General features: G+C 43.5%; 1 protein-coding gene across 2 annotated transcripts; it reads right to left on the bottom strand.

Moving 5' to 3' along the window:
* Positions 1–544: 544 nt before the first annotated feature.
* TAGLN3 (transgelin 3) lies at positions 545–13,996 on the bottom strand. Of its 2 annotated transcripts, XM_083438496.1 has the most exons (6): positions 13,567–13,996; positions 11,247–11,357; positions 10,368–10,549; positions 9,151–9,325; positions 2,880–2,982; positions 545–1,087 (listed from the first exon to the last, which is right to left on the bottom strand). In XM_083438496.1, exons 3-6 carry the CDS (start codon positions 10,545–10,547, stop codon positions 946–948), a joined length of 600 nt encoding a protein of 199 aa, XP_083294622.1. In that variant the 5' UTR covers positions 10,548–10,549; positions 11,247–11,357; positions 13,567–13,996; the 3' UTR covers positions 545–945. The 2 variants fall into 2 exon arrangements, with proteins under 2 accessions (XP_083294622.1, XP_083294621.1); XM_083438495.1 differs by lacking the exons at positions 11,247–11,357; positions 13,567–13,996 and adding an exon at positions 10,870–11,226.
* Between the last annotated feature and the right edge of the window lie 49 nt (positions 13,997–14,045).

Below are 14,045 nucleotides of genomic sequence, written 5' to 3'. Positions count from 1 at the left end.
GGTCAGCCCATTCATTTCTTCTAGGTACAGCACAGGCTTGTCCAGCTTCCAAGAGACTGCGATCTACTCCCGCTATAAAAAAAGCTGGCGGTGATCTACCCACTGGATTGACCAAAGTTGTTGGACTTTTCTTAGAAAGTCAAAGTTGTTGAGCTTTTTGGGGGGAGCTCAAAGTTGTTGTTTTTTTTTGGGGGGGGGGAGTGGAAGCAGTCCCCTGATCTACCGTGATATACCACAGGCACCCCACGATCTACCAGTAGTTTGCAATCTACCTGTTGGCCATCCCTGGTATAGCGGATCTGGACATATAGCACCAGGTTGAAGCTGCAGGTTTGGTCACCCCCCCCCCCTTACTGGGATCATCCTCATCAGCATCACAGCCCATGTTAGAGCTCAAAGTTAGGCACATTCTTCTCATTGGTATCAAACACTGCAAAACATATTCTCCCTCCTTGCCTCTTGGAACAATTAAATCAGACCCTGGCTTTGCTCTACAGAAAGCCTTGTGTTTCTCTCTTTACAGACCAAGTCTTTTTCCAGATTGTTTTTTCCCCTGATTTATTTTTATTTTTAGAAGAGCAAATTATTTCACCAGTAGAGTGGAGAAGAAGATTGCCGAGGTGCAAGAGAGCAAGTTCAATAAGACACAAGTACAGAAGGTAACAAACTGCAAATAAATACAGAAAAACAGTCTTTGCATAGTTCAGAAACGAACATCACAGGGCATCAATGTGCTGTGCGAAGTGGTACACATCAAGCACACAGGTCCACATTTCAGGTTGAAAGGTTGCAGCTGGAAAAAGAAATCCAAAAATCTTAGAAGGGAAAAATTAGAAGCAGATTTTTTTTTCTTTTTAGCATGAACATTAACTAGCTATATTTTTTCCCCCAGTCAGGCCATGCTGTAGATTGTGTGAGTGTGTGTTTAGAGGTGAAGAATGTGACCTATATGATCTGTCTTGGCATGCCGTATCCCGTCATCCCAGACTGAGACGCTCCCTTGTTGCTCCCCATTTGGAGACCGATGACGTTCTGTCCTTGACGAAGTTGCTCTTCCGAAAACCCTCGCCGGTTCTTTTGTGCTTTCCTGTGAAGAAGAATTTGTAAATGTGACAAGCCTGAAGTTAGTTCTCATTTGCACATCGCTTTGAGCACTTAGGTGGATTGGTGAAGCAGATCTAAAGTGGTACATGTTCTGGGCTTTAATTCCTCGCATTCATTTTCCTTAAAAGGGAACACAGGTACAGTAAGTGCTGTAGCTCTCATCCAGAGGACAGCAAAGGGCAAAGCAAGTGGGGCATGATCAGAGGAAGACTCCTACTAGAGCAGCCTTCCTCCTGCCTGGTGTCCTCTAGATGTTTTCAATTGGACTACAGCTCCCATCGTCCCTGACTATTGTGCCACTGCTGAGTCCCAACGTATCTGGAAGGCAGCAGACTGGGGAAGGCTGTTCTAGAGTTTAGACAGCTTCTGATCCTTCTAAGAAAGGTTCCCATCCACCCTAAAGATCAGAAAACTAGATCTCCTGGGTTTGCTGCTGTTGATGCATTAGCTATGCCCACAAAATAGAGGGGGGAAATCTTTTAGCATGGCCAAATCAATATAACGCTTTCCCAATGGCTGAGGTCTTAAGTAATCTGGCCACCATCCAGCAAAACACTTAAGTGGATGCCCAAATGATCTGCTAGATTAAGGCAAGAATGTTGAAGACTGAGCACCATTGTCCCAGGAGCTGGTGTTACAAAATCCATAAAATGCCAACTCTGCAATGAGTTGTCCAGAAAAGTTGGCTCTCTTACACTGGTGTATACTTGCTTTTTTATTTTTTAAAAAAGGTTTCATTGCAGGTTCTGGATGATTTAGTCACAGCTGCCGATTAATTTGCACAAATCGGATAATAGAGTTATACAACAAAACATTGAGGAAAGACTCCATTTTTAAAAGCACACAGCATGCAATGCATTTATTTGCTTATGAATACAAATGTCTTTGGAATTATCCTAGGGGGATGAAACTGCTTATCAGAATTTGAAAAAGGGCCTCGTGTGCCATAATTCTAGCAGCCTTTTCATGACAATCTTTCATAGCACTCTTCCTTCATTCCACCCCCAACATTCAGTCAGTCAGCCTCTGGAGTATCGCCTCCTCCTGCTGGTTTCACATATGAATACAGTGGGAAATAATTTAGAAATTTATTTAGAAGTTTAGAATCATCTGTGGACAATTAGATGACTATATTATGTGATGCAATGGGTCAGTTAATGTTCGGAATTTCCCAGATGTAGCCGGGATTCAGCAGACTGTAACAGCGCCCAGGCAGAAATGACTTAAATGTCCAGAAAAATCCAGATGTATTGCAACCCAGGTTGGAAATGTAGATTTTGGTGAATTTCCCTAAAAATACCTCAAAAACTTCTCCTTTTTTTTGAGATTTTGCTAAAAAATAATCCTGCCCACAGAAGCCCCTGGATGGGCTTGAACCACCAACCTTCTGGTTAACCCATTAACTAGGGTTGCCATATTTCAAAAAAATTGGCCAAAGTTGTGGAGCCTTTTTTTTTAGCAAAAAAAAAAAAAAAAGAGGGTCCAGCAAATTCTGCACATATAGCAACCCTAGGAAAAATAAAATTTAAGGCCATACCTCCCAGTGCATTAGAATTCCTACAACAACAGAAAAATAATTAAGAGGTCCACCAAAACTCTCAGCAATTTTCATGTGACCCATTGGGGTGGGTGGGGGAATGGAGGTTTGGGAACCACCCTGCTCAAAGATTGACAATATGAATTCAGCAAACGGTGAATTTGGTGCTGATTGACACATTTAGTCTACACCCAATACATGGTCCCAGGGGATCCAGGGAAGAGCTATAGATCCTTACCTGTGAAACCAGGCTGGATCCCCTCTATAGCATCCGTCATCCCTTGTGACAGCTTCGCTGCCCAAAGCCATTAAAGTTCTTTGTACAGCAGCCATGTCCTTCCCTAGAAAGGCAGAGGAAGAGAGAGATTCTTTACTGCTACATTGCTCGGTTGTAGTTTTGACAGTACTGTAGACACCAGTTCAATCCCAGAAATCCCCAAGGCTTTGTTATCCCATTATGTTTTCTGTTTCTCTTCTGGTCTCATGGGCACCATCAGGGTTTCCCTCACCCAGAACCGCTGCTTCTTTCACCTTGCAAACTGCATGGTTTGCAGTTGACACTGGGGTAGTTCTGCAATTCCCCCCAATACAGTGCAGTTTGGGGTGTTATTTTCACCAATATATACATTCCCCCCAACACTTTACACTAGTGTGCACATCTCTGTGAATGCTACCTGACATTGTAAAATTTGGAGAAGTGTGAATTTTGGAGGATGAATTGTTTCTGGAATTAGATAAGTTTGTCTTTAAAGGTGAATTGAATCAAATTTCTCCTTCATCCCTAATTCCTAAAGCTATGAATACTGAAGTCTGGCTCTGCCCATTCTGTGTATAGCTCTGTATACAGCACACTTAACTTAGGACCACTCATACGCCCTCTCTGCTTATGCCTCACACTTTGCTCCATGTCCAGTGAACTCATTACCCTTCCACTACCAGTCAGATCCCTTCCTTGTGTCAAGACAAGACCCTACACTGATCCCTCAGTCTCCCCATTTTAGCAAGCCAATCCTTCCACATAAAAATGCTTCCCTTTGCAAAGCTTGGTCTTAGTCTGCATCTCCACCATACATCTCAAGCTGTAGCATAACTCTTTAAACAACCATGCCTCTCCCAAAGAATTCTGGATCCTGTCTTTTGTTAATGGTGCTGGGAGCCCTGTTCCCTTCACAGAGCTAAGATTCCCGAAGAGGTTTAACAGTCAAACCCTCTTCCCAAGGAACTCTGTATAGTGCAGATGGGGCCTTAAATTGACCTAATTGCAGAGAGACTGATGCGTGACCCCACTTAACCTCAAATCTAAAGTGGCACAACAATATTGAAAACCATGGAGCGCAGCGGGTGGAAAGAGAACTCACTGCTGGAGCTACTGCAGAGGAAAGTGACTGTGTTTATTGTGGAAATAGGCTGCTCACTGATTTCATACCAATCCTTGTTAGAAACATCATTCAACTCATTAATCTTCCCAGCAGTAAATCAGCTTTGCTATCTTCATTTAACAAAGGCAGGGAGATGGTCTGGGGCAACAGAAAGAGGTAGCATTAAAGTGGGAGGCGAGGGCCTTTGATGGCTAGATTCTGCAACCACACAATGCTTCCAAATATCCGTGTCCCATTTTAAGCAGGCTATCCTGGATCACAGAAGCCAATCCTGGCTTCAGTTTGGATCCTGGAATATCTGGTTTTTTGATCCAGCGCTCTGGCACAAGGACGCTCTGGTGCAAGCCTGCTGATGATCGCCAGTGCACCAGATTTGAAGTCATTTTACCAATAATTGGTTAATTACATTATATGATTTATGCTGTACTTGTGAGGTTCTGTTCTGTTATTGTTATTTATCATTTGCAAGCAGTTTGAGGATTTGTTTGAATCTAAAACAGGACGCGGGTGGTGCTGTGGGTTAAACCACAGAGCCTAGGTCTTGCCGATCAGAAGGTCGGCGGTTCGAATCCCCGCGACGGGGTGAGCTCCCATTGCTCGGTCCCTGCTCCTGCCAACCTAGCAGTTCGAAAGCACGTCAAGTGCAATTAGATAAATAGGTACTGCTCTGGTGGGAAGGTAAACGGCGTTTCCGTGCGCTGCTCTGGTTTGCCAGAAGCGGATTAGTCATGCTGGCCACATGACCCGGAAGCTGTACGCCGGCTCCCTTGGCCAATAAAGTGAGATGAGCGCCGCAACCCCAGAGTTGGTCATGACTGGACCTAATGGTCAGAGGTCCCTTTACCTTTAAAACAGCATAGAAATACAATCAATTGATCAATTAGGCTGGTGTGGGAGCCAGGAGTCTGAGCTTTAAACTGGGAAGGTGTCTTAGATCAAATCTCACCCCAGCTGTAAATTCCTAAGTGATTTCTTAATCTCAGCCCCAAACTGAATCCCCACTCAGCCATGAAGCTCACTGGGTGAGCTTGGGCCGGTCACCGTCTCTCAGCCTAACCTACCTCACAGGGTTGTGGGGATGAAATGGGGAGGAGGAGACCCATGTAGACCACCTTGAGCTCCTTGGAAGAAAGTGTGGTGTATAAATGTAATAAACATAAAACACAAACACAAAACACGTACCAGAAATGTGGAGGGGAGAGCATCATAGCAACAAGCTCCTCATTCCATCCAACACATCTTCTATTGTAGAATGAACAGGAGCACATGTGCTTTAATGAACACACAGAGTGGAGCCTGCACCCACAATGTTCCACAAACATACACATATTTTAAACTCCTGCAAAGGGCCCAAGCAGAAGCCTTTTCCAGCCCTGCATTCTGCTATAGCACACTGCAAATCATGGCTTGAAAATGGCTGTCCCAAGTAGTTGATCTCAGTACAGTTCAGGAACTCAGAACAACTGATCAACGAATGATGAATAAATACATCCAGGATCTTCAAGTTCTGTTCTAAGCTTTTCTTACAGGGCTGGGGGATCTGTGACTCTCCAGACATGGCTGGACTGCAGCTATCATCATCTGCTGATACTTGGCCATGTTGACTGGGGCTTATGGGAGTTGGCGCCCACCACTATATGGAGGGTTACAGGTTCTCTACCCCTGTTCTATAATTAGGTAAAGGTAAAGGGACCCCTGACCGTTAGGTCCAGTCGTGACCGACTCTGGGGTTGTGGCGCTCATCTCGCTCTATAGGCCGAAGGAGCTGGCGTACAGCTTCCAGGTCATGTGGCCAGCATGACTAAGCCACTTCTGGCGAACCAGAGCAACGCACGGAAACACCGTTTATCTTCCCACCAGACCAGTACCTATTTATTTACTTGCACTTTGATGTGCTTTCGAATTGCTAGGTGGGCAGGAGCTGGGACAGAGCAACGGGAGCTCACCCCGTTGCAGGGATTCGAACCACCGACCTTCTGATCGGCAAGCTCAGTGGTTTAGACCACAGTGCCACCCGTGTCCCTTATAATAATTATAATCAGGGATAGGCAAATCCATCAATTTTAGCTCTCCCATTTACCCATTTTCTGAATCTTAAATTCAGCTCTCTACATTCTGTGTCCATTTGCTCAGCCAGGCTCAGCCAACATTAAGTTTCCAACCTTGGCTCAGTCAAAGATATGCGGGCGTAACTTGCCCGTCCCAAATGAGGTGAAGCTCACTGATCTGAGGCCAGTGTAAGTCCCCCAAAAGGGACACTCCAAGGTCATGGTAGAGAGAGCAGACCTAGGCTGGATACTAAGCCTGTTCCACTCAGTCATGTAATCAGACAACCTGGCACAGAACAGTTTTAATGGCTCCCTTCTGCCAGGGTTTGGCAGAGTAGCAGCAGCAGCAGCTCCATTGCTGAATGCAGCTTGGATATGGTGCTACTTTATGTGAGCTTATTTTACACCTGCATGTTTTGCACCAGCTTCCTGTAGGATTACTCCCTATCTTGCCCCATGGAGGCAAAAGGGAAATGAGAGGGTGGGCCATATGTCTTACTTTACAGAACACAATCCTCTCTTTGAGGAGATCCAAGTTTGGTCCAAGTTCAGCTTACAGATAAAGATCCTACACGAAGGGAAAAGAGCAGCGTCCTTGAAGTTTCTCATCAATATTTAGCACCTGGACCAAGCAGGCAAACGGATCACCTATTTACCCTATTTACCCTATTTTCGTATTGTATTTCTGTGTAAATTATAGTCATTATTTGCAATTATATATAAATTAGCACATGCAATTAGCACATGCAATTTTTTGGCAATCTGTAAGTAAGCCCAAGAAAGGACTTCAGCCACAGGAAGAAGAGCTTGCTTCAGCCTTCTCCCCTGAGAGTTGTAGCCACATTCTTCAGGGCTTTCAGCTGACGCTGTCTCAAGCCTTCCTGTCCATTATCATCATTACATATCTATAAAAGGACCATGGATGCAAAAGTCACAGTAAATGGGTTAGACAAGCCTGCAGGCTCATAATCTAATTTAAAACACAGAATGAACAGAAAGGAGGGGAAGTGGATGGTTTGTTGATTGCTACGTAGGACTAAGAAATAGAAAATAATCAAAACCAAAGAAAACGGAAGAATGAGTTGGTTGTGAAAACTGATTTGTGTTTTTGTCTTGAATCATGTACACAGATTAGACAGCTGCTGCATGCATGCTTTTTCTTACACAGGGATTAGCTCCATGTGAGAAAAATGTCATGCGTGAAAAGATTTTAACATGGCTACTTTTCTGGAAGGTGTACATACGTAGACACCCAGTAGAGGTTCTGGGAAACAACTTGTTGTGTAAAGTGGATTCAAATCATCACATGGGTTGACGCTAACTCTAGTCCTCCAAAGAGAGAGAGAGTTTTAGGAAGGGAAAACAAATAAAAGATGAAGGGAAATTGTTGAATCAGATTGTGAAAATGAAAGATGTTGCAATCTTGAGCTCAGAAAACAAGCAAAATACTAGTGGCCAAATCACTGCATCCCCTCCTTGCGTCCCACTGACTGGGGTTGAAATGAACAGAGATGTCCCTCTGCCCAGCTAAGCCAGCCTCCTATCACCTGCTGGATGTGTCAGCTGGTGGGTAGGCCGCTGGCAAAATTCCTGCTGGTGGGAGCCAGTGGAAAGCCTTAAAAGAAAGCATTCTGTGGGTGACTGAGAGAGACTGAGCCAGTGTGGACCCAGGATGGGTTGGACCCTGAGCTGATTTCACTGCTCTCATGCAATGGCTTAGGACCTGATCGCTGCACCAACTCCCAGACTGCTTCAGTGATCTGCCTGCTCCCCACCCACTGTGCATTGCAGGACTACAACTACAGATGTGGTGGTGGTTTCGCTGCTCCATACAACCCCACTGGCAAAGGGAAGGGAGGTTTGGATTGCAGCCTAAATTGTAAATGACTCTGAATCCTATCTCCTAACCCAAAATTCTGACCCAAGCTTAAAGTGTTAGCAAAATTTAGTTCAAGAATTCTCTATATGCTGTACATGACTACGTACAACCCTCTTCCTTTGAGTTTCTGAGTTATAATATGATCATACAGTTGGGCAAACATCTTCAAAATCACACATGTTGTTCATGGTAGGAACACATGATGCTGTCTTCTATTGAGTCAGATCCATTGACCCATCTTGCTTAATATTGGTTGCACTGACTGACAGCAGCTCTCCAGGGTTTCAGACAAGAAGTCTTTCCCAGCTCATATCTGAAGATGCTGAGGACTGAACTCAGAACTTTCTACATGCAAAGCAGTTGCTCTACAACAGAGCTATGGGCCTTCCAGAAAGTAATGGACAACATGCTTAACAATTTGGGCTTGCTATTGGCAAGAAGAGGATTAGTGGTTGATCTATAAGTTGTTCCTGGTGGATATTTCCCGTGTGAGTATGAACATTCAAGGTTACTAGATGTCCCCTGGCATTTAGGAGCATGCTTTAACTCCAGAGCATAACAGCAGCATAGAAATGAGACCGTGTTCCTTATTTCAGAAACCTTATTGTGGACCATGCTGACTGGGGCTGATGGGAATTGGAATTCAACAATGGAGGGCCATAGTCTCCCTATCTTTGGCCTAAATGCTAGCTGTGAATTGCCCCATCTTCCAGCGATGGAGTAAGACCATGTAGATTTGGGGTTCCGGTCCAGGTCCAGGTCCAGGCCCAGGCCCGGCCCAATCCAACAATTTGCCCTGACTAGGTTACTTTAGATAACTGCCTCACTCAAGCATGCAAATGGACACTGTTGTGGGAATACTGTTCATAGTGAAAATTGGATATTACCACAGTTTCTGCTGAACCTTCTATAGAAACTACCCTTTCTCTTAGATTTGATAGGTTTCCATCAAAGTGATATATTTTTCAGTTATGGATTAATACAAAAGATGTCATAAACTCCTGGAAAAAATATAAAATCTCTCAGAGAAGATAACAAGCTGGGAAAAACATGGTTGTGACACAACAGAAACAGAAGAGAAAGATAATGACATCAGGGAATTTCCACCCTAGAGACGCACATGATTAGCATCAGTCTAAGTAGTGTAATATAAAGAAGGCAATTGTCCCTTCAATAAAAGCTCATATAAATGGATATTGGTACCTTCCCATAAATCCACTGTCTGGAAAATATCTGTTGTTCGTATTCCATAGATTTCTGCCGCTTTCAAGAATTGGGAAATTTGCTCCATTTGCTTGAAAGCCATCTTTGATTCTGTGATCTTTGGAATGGGTTCTTTCCCCTTGGGATGTAAACTGTTTATTAACTTGCACAGCAGCTGGGAGATTAAAGATAGAAGCAGAAATGAAGAGGGGGGAAAATCAATTAGTTCCAGCTGACTAAAGACAACATGTACACGCTATTGAGTTTATGGTGTGGGTGCTCTGGTGCCATTCACGGAAGGAAATCTTCTCAGAAATCAAATCAAATATCAACTGAGAATAATTCTGAATGTGTTAGAAGCAAATAAGTTTTTTAAAAAAATGCAAGCCAAAGCTTCCATTTCTGCAGCTGGACCAAACATGCATGGATGTACTCAGGCGGACAAAATCAAATCATTCGCTAAAGGTTACATAACAATTGACAGTTGTGTGGGAGAGCAAAACGGTAGCTGGAGTCCAACTGTAAGTGCTTCCATTTGGTATACTGTTAAAAACACAATGACAGAGGCTCAATAATTTGCCATGTCTTATATCTCCAGGGCAAAGGACAGCATCTTTGTGCTTATTTGGTTTAAAAAAAAAAAAATCCAACATGTCATTTAAAGTCTTCAGGATGTTTACAAAAACAGATCAGGAATGTAGCATAGCACATTTTACTTTTTCTTTTCTTTTTAAAAACCAACACTGACCGGTTTCTAAAGAAGATAAACCTGGTATTAAAAGCTCAGCTAAAAAAAAAGCAAAGCAAAGCAAATCTGTTCTTCTAATTGTCAGAGAAATAGTTACCGAATTATATAATCTGCCCATCTGTCTCTATGCACATATACTGGCTATTGTTTCTAAAACCTCCTGATCATAATAAGCAATTGTTTTAAATATTTTAATTGTCCTAAAAGAGAAAAACAGTTTAGAAGTTCAACTGATACTCTTGGTAAAATGTAAAGTTAAATTCCAATCCCTAAATATTACTTTGTTACCTAATGATTTCTACAGGGTTTATATGGAAGTAGGGTTGTTGCCGGGGTGAGGGGTGGGGAAACACTGTCCAAGGTAATTGATTAGCTTTCTCCAAAGGAGCTGCGGAGGGCAAAAGTTAAGGAGCAAATCTTAAAGCACACGTTGTTATTATTATTGATGCAACATCAGACTATTACTTACTGTTCCATCCATTAACCATTTCTGGAAATGTTGCCTTCCGGGAGGGGGATGCTCTGTGTTTTCACCACACTGTATGATAATCCAGTCCACCAGCCGACTCTCCAGTTCTGTGTCATATTTCTGTTCGATCTTTTCCTGGACTTCTCGGCTTAAACCATAGCTGGGTCCTCTGTTGGCCATCTCTAGGAAGAAGAAAAACCACTTTATTTAATTTGCAAGAGGTGCAAAGTGCTGAGCATCTATTACCCAGCATCTATTCTGAACATCCTGGAAAGGGATTACTACACAATCCCAAATGCATTACAAAAAAATCAAAAGCCTCATAAATTGCGATGCCAGTAAAGGGTTTGTGTGTGCTTGCATGAAATCATCAAAGCTGACATTTCGGCTGCAAGTGAAATTTCTGTTGTTGCTAGGAAGAGATGTAAGCATTTCATATTAACATTGCAATTGCCAGCAAATCCAAAGGAATTAAAAGCAAAAAAAAAAAAAAGTCTATTACAGGACAACTTGGAATAGCCTTTCAGTGACGCAGGTGCTCTGGTGATTTTCAGCAGTGATCTGGGTCCAGAAATGCGGAGACCATCGAAGCAAGAAATGTTGGTAAAATTTATGAAGAGTCGAAGGCTGCTGCGATGCTCAGCTGCTCCTGGAACTGCTGCTGTGGGAGCATCGTGATCTGAAGAAGGCTGTATTGATTTGATTTTCCTCACAGATGAGGAGGGTCAAAGCAGGGGCGTTGCTAAGAGCTATTAAAGAGGCCCTCCTACTCTGTCATGGCCAGAAAAGGATCCCTATTCATCTCAATCCTCTGCAGCCTGCTCCTCTGCGCACACTTCTGCTGCTGTCACTCCTTGTATTCTAGGCTTTGGTACTCACTTCTTCGTTCTTATGCTGCAGCCGTTGTCATGGTGCCCAAGAAGATTGCTATTAAAAATACTCTCCCGATTACATCCGTTCAGTGTTGGCTTCTTTAAACCCAAGACAAACCTGCAGAAAATGCATGGAACAGAGCCCGTAAAACAACAGCAAAGATGTATTGTCAATAAACAGCAAAAATCACCAGTGTAAATTCAAAGAAGGTGACTATTTTCATCTGCTTGAATGGAAATAAGAAAGCTAAGCAGCTAAATGCCATCTCAGAGGAGGACAGAGTTCCCCATCCTCCACCTAAATTCCCTGCAATGCAGTGCCAGACAGAATATTCCACATTCTTCAAAAGTCTAGAACTTTTCCAGTTCTGACTAAGCAAGCTTTGTCATATGCAGAGCTGAGGGTAGCAAGCAAAGGTGCATGGTGGGTCGCAACAACAGCTGTTCAGGACCAGCCCAAGATGCTTTGCTGCCTGAGCTGAGACAGCAAATGGCACTCCAACCCTGAAGGCAAGATGCACGGCACTGAAGGCCAGGACATCAAATGGACAAATTGTTTTGGCAGCTGAGGAAGAAAAGCCCACCAGCATCTCTGTCTGCAAATGTAACGGTATGATAATAGTAATTCAAATAGCTAGCAATTTCTTTGCCTTTCATGATACCTAAACTGAGGTGACCACCTCAGTTCTGCTTATCTATAGTAAAGGTAAAGGGACCCCAGACCATTAGGTCCAGTCACAGACGACTCTGGGGTTGCGGCGCTCATCTCACTTTATTGGCCGAGGGAGCCAGCATGCAGCTTCTGGGTCATGTGGCCAGCATGACTAAGCCGCTTCTGGCGAACCAGAGCAGCGCACGGGAATGTCGTTTACCTCCCCACAGGAGTGGTACCTATTTATCTACTTGCACTTTGGTGTCCTTTCGATCTGCTAGGTTCACAGGAGCAGAGACCGAGAAACGGGAGCTCACCCCGTCGCAGGGATTCGAACCGCCAACCTTCTGATCAGCAAGTCCTAGGCTCTGTGGTTTAACCCACAGCGCCACCCGCGTCCCGCTTATCTATAGTACCAGCTCATTATTCAATGGCCTTTGACACCACCATGGGTTGTGCCTGCTGAACTTTGGCCAGAGGATCTCATTCTATTGCTTGCATTGCAGGCATTACACCAAAATGTTGGCTTGTACTGGTTCATATGAAAGCTTGGGGAATGATGCTTTGAAGGCTCCCATGTGTGTTTTGAAAGCTCCTGCCGTGCAAAATTAGCAAAGGGAGAACTCTTCCCCACAACATCCATTTTGTAGGTATGTGTGTTTTCCTCCCTTGCATATGGGGAAAGCATTCAGATATCCAGTCCTGAAGCGAAGGACAAGGCAGCACCTCCTTTTCAATTACAGAAGCCCACCAGCTTGGCAATTGAAACTCTGTCCTTCAACAGAAGGAAAAGGTCAGCATCTTCAGGAGAAATGGTTGGGGGTTTCCACTTCTACACAAACACAGTATCTGCTATTGGGATGACTCAGCTGTCTCACTCTGCCTAATGCTAGGGCTGGCCCTGAGTCCAGCAAAAGGTTCGTCACATGAGTATGCTGATCATGTTTCCTTCTCCCTCCTTTCCACGCCACTCGAGAACTGCCGTCATGTACTTCATATATAGTCATTCTATGTTTCATCTTTTCAGATTTGCAGCAAAGCCTGTTTCATACATTCCCGACAGTTCAGATGCTAAAGACGTGAGCTCTCTGGTTTATATAATTCTCAGACTCTCCTGGCTTGACTTGAATACATGAAAAATTCAGTGGGTGACCTCATTTCCCTGCAAGATTTTCATATTGTGTACTGGTATGTATTTATTTTTAAATAAGTCGCCTGAAAATTTTTCTTATGTAACTCAGCTCTCTTAGAGCTCATCCTACTGCACACACAGCATGCTGTTCGTGATAAAGAAATGAGGCATCTGTGGAAAATGTTTTTTTTTTAAGTACTGCCTCAATCGTGTACAAACAGCTAGGTTGCATATACTGATAAAATTGAATTTTTTTTGTTCTGGAAAAGAAAGCTGTGAAGAGGGTCTATTATTCTAGTATCCCTGTAATACAAAAGGGATTTTAATGCACTGCATTTCCTTTGAATTAATTCATACAACTCTATAACATGGCAGTGGAAGGTTATTTGTCACTTCAGATCCACTTCCAACAGGATGAGTCATACTGTAAGGACTGTAGTCAACAAATGAATAGCCATCACCTTAGCTTTTATGTTGTGAACTGTTCTGTGATCTTTGGGTGAAGGGTGGAATACAAATTTAATAGATAAATAAAATACTTACTATAAGCATTTGGAAGGACCACGCCTCAGTGGTAGATTTCCTTGCATGCAATAAGTCCCGAGTTCAATCCTTGCCATGTCCAGGTAGGGCCTAAAACACTAGAAAGCCACTTGCTCTCCATGTAGACAATACTGAGCTAGATGGACCAGTGGTCAGACTCAGTGTAAGACAGTTTCCTATGTTCAAGGAAAGAGCACTCTCTCTCTTGGTGGGGAGGGCTCCATAGCACGTGTGGAGGACCTTTGACCCTCCAAAAGTTCTGAATTATTAACTCCAGGCAGCTGCTCAAAGCAGGGCCAACAGCCAAGGATGATGAGATTTGTAGTTCTTTAACCAGTGCTGATGCTAAGTGGAGTGTGGAGCCTCTGTAAATCAATGTCCCAAGCTGAAATGCTACTTTCTTTTCCTCCCAATGCCAGACATACTGAATGTGTACTTTAAAAAAGAAGAAGGAAACAGAATGTGACTTTTATAAAAGT

Source organism: Podarcis tiliguerta (assembly GCF_965153285.1).
Source record: "Podarcis tiliguerta genome assembly, chromosome: 4".
NCBI classification, from domain to species: Eukaryota; Metazoa; Chordata; class Lepidosauria; order Squamata; family Lacertidae; genus Podarcis; species Podarcis tiliguerta.
This window is presented reverse-complemented; position numbering and strand designations above follow the sequence as displayed.

Bases quoted from the DNA above. Each gene is read 5' to 3' on its own strand.
- TAGLN3 (XM_083438496.1), bottom strand. From the start codon at position 10,547: ATGGCCAACAGAGGACCCAGCTATGGTTTAAGCCGAGAAGTCCAGGAA. The intron at 9,326-10,367 runs GTAAGTAATAGT...TTAATCTCCCAG, and splicing joins AATGGTTAATGGATGGAACA to CTGCTGTGCAAGTTAATAAA. The intron at 1,088-2,879 runs GTAAGGATCTAT...TCTTCTTCACAG, and splicing joins GATCCAGCCTGGTTTCACAG to GAAAGCACAAAAGAACCGGC.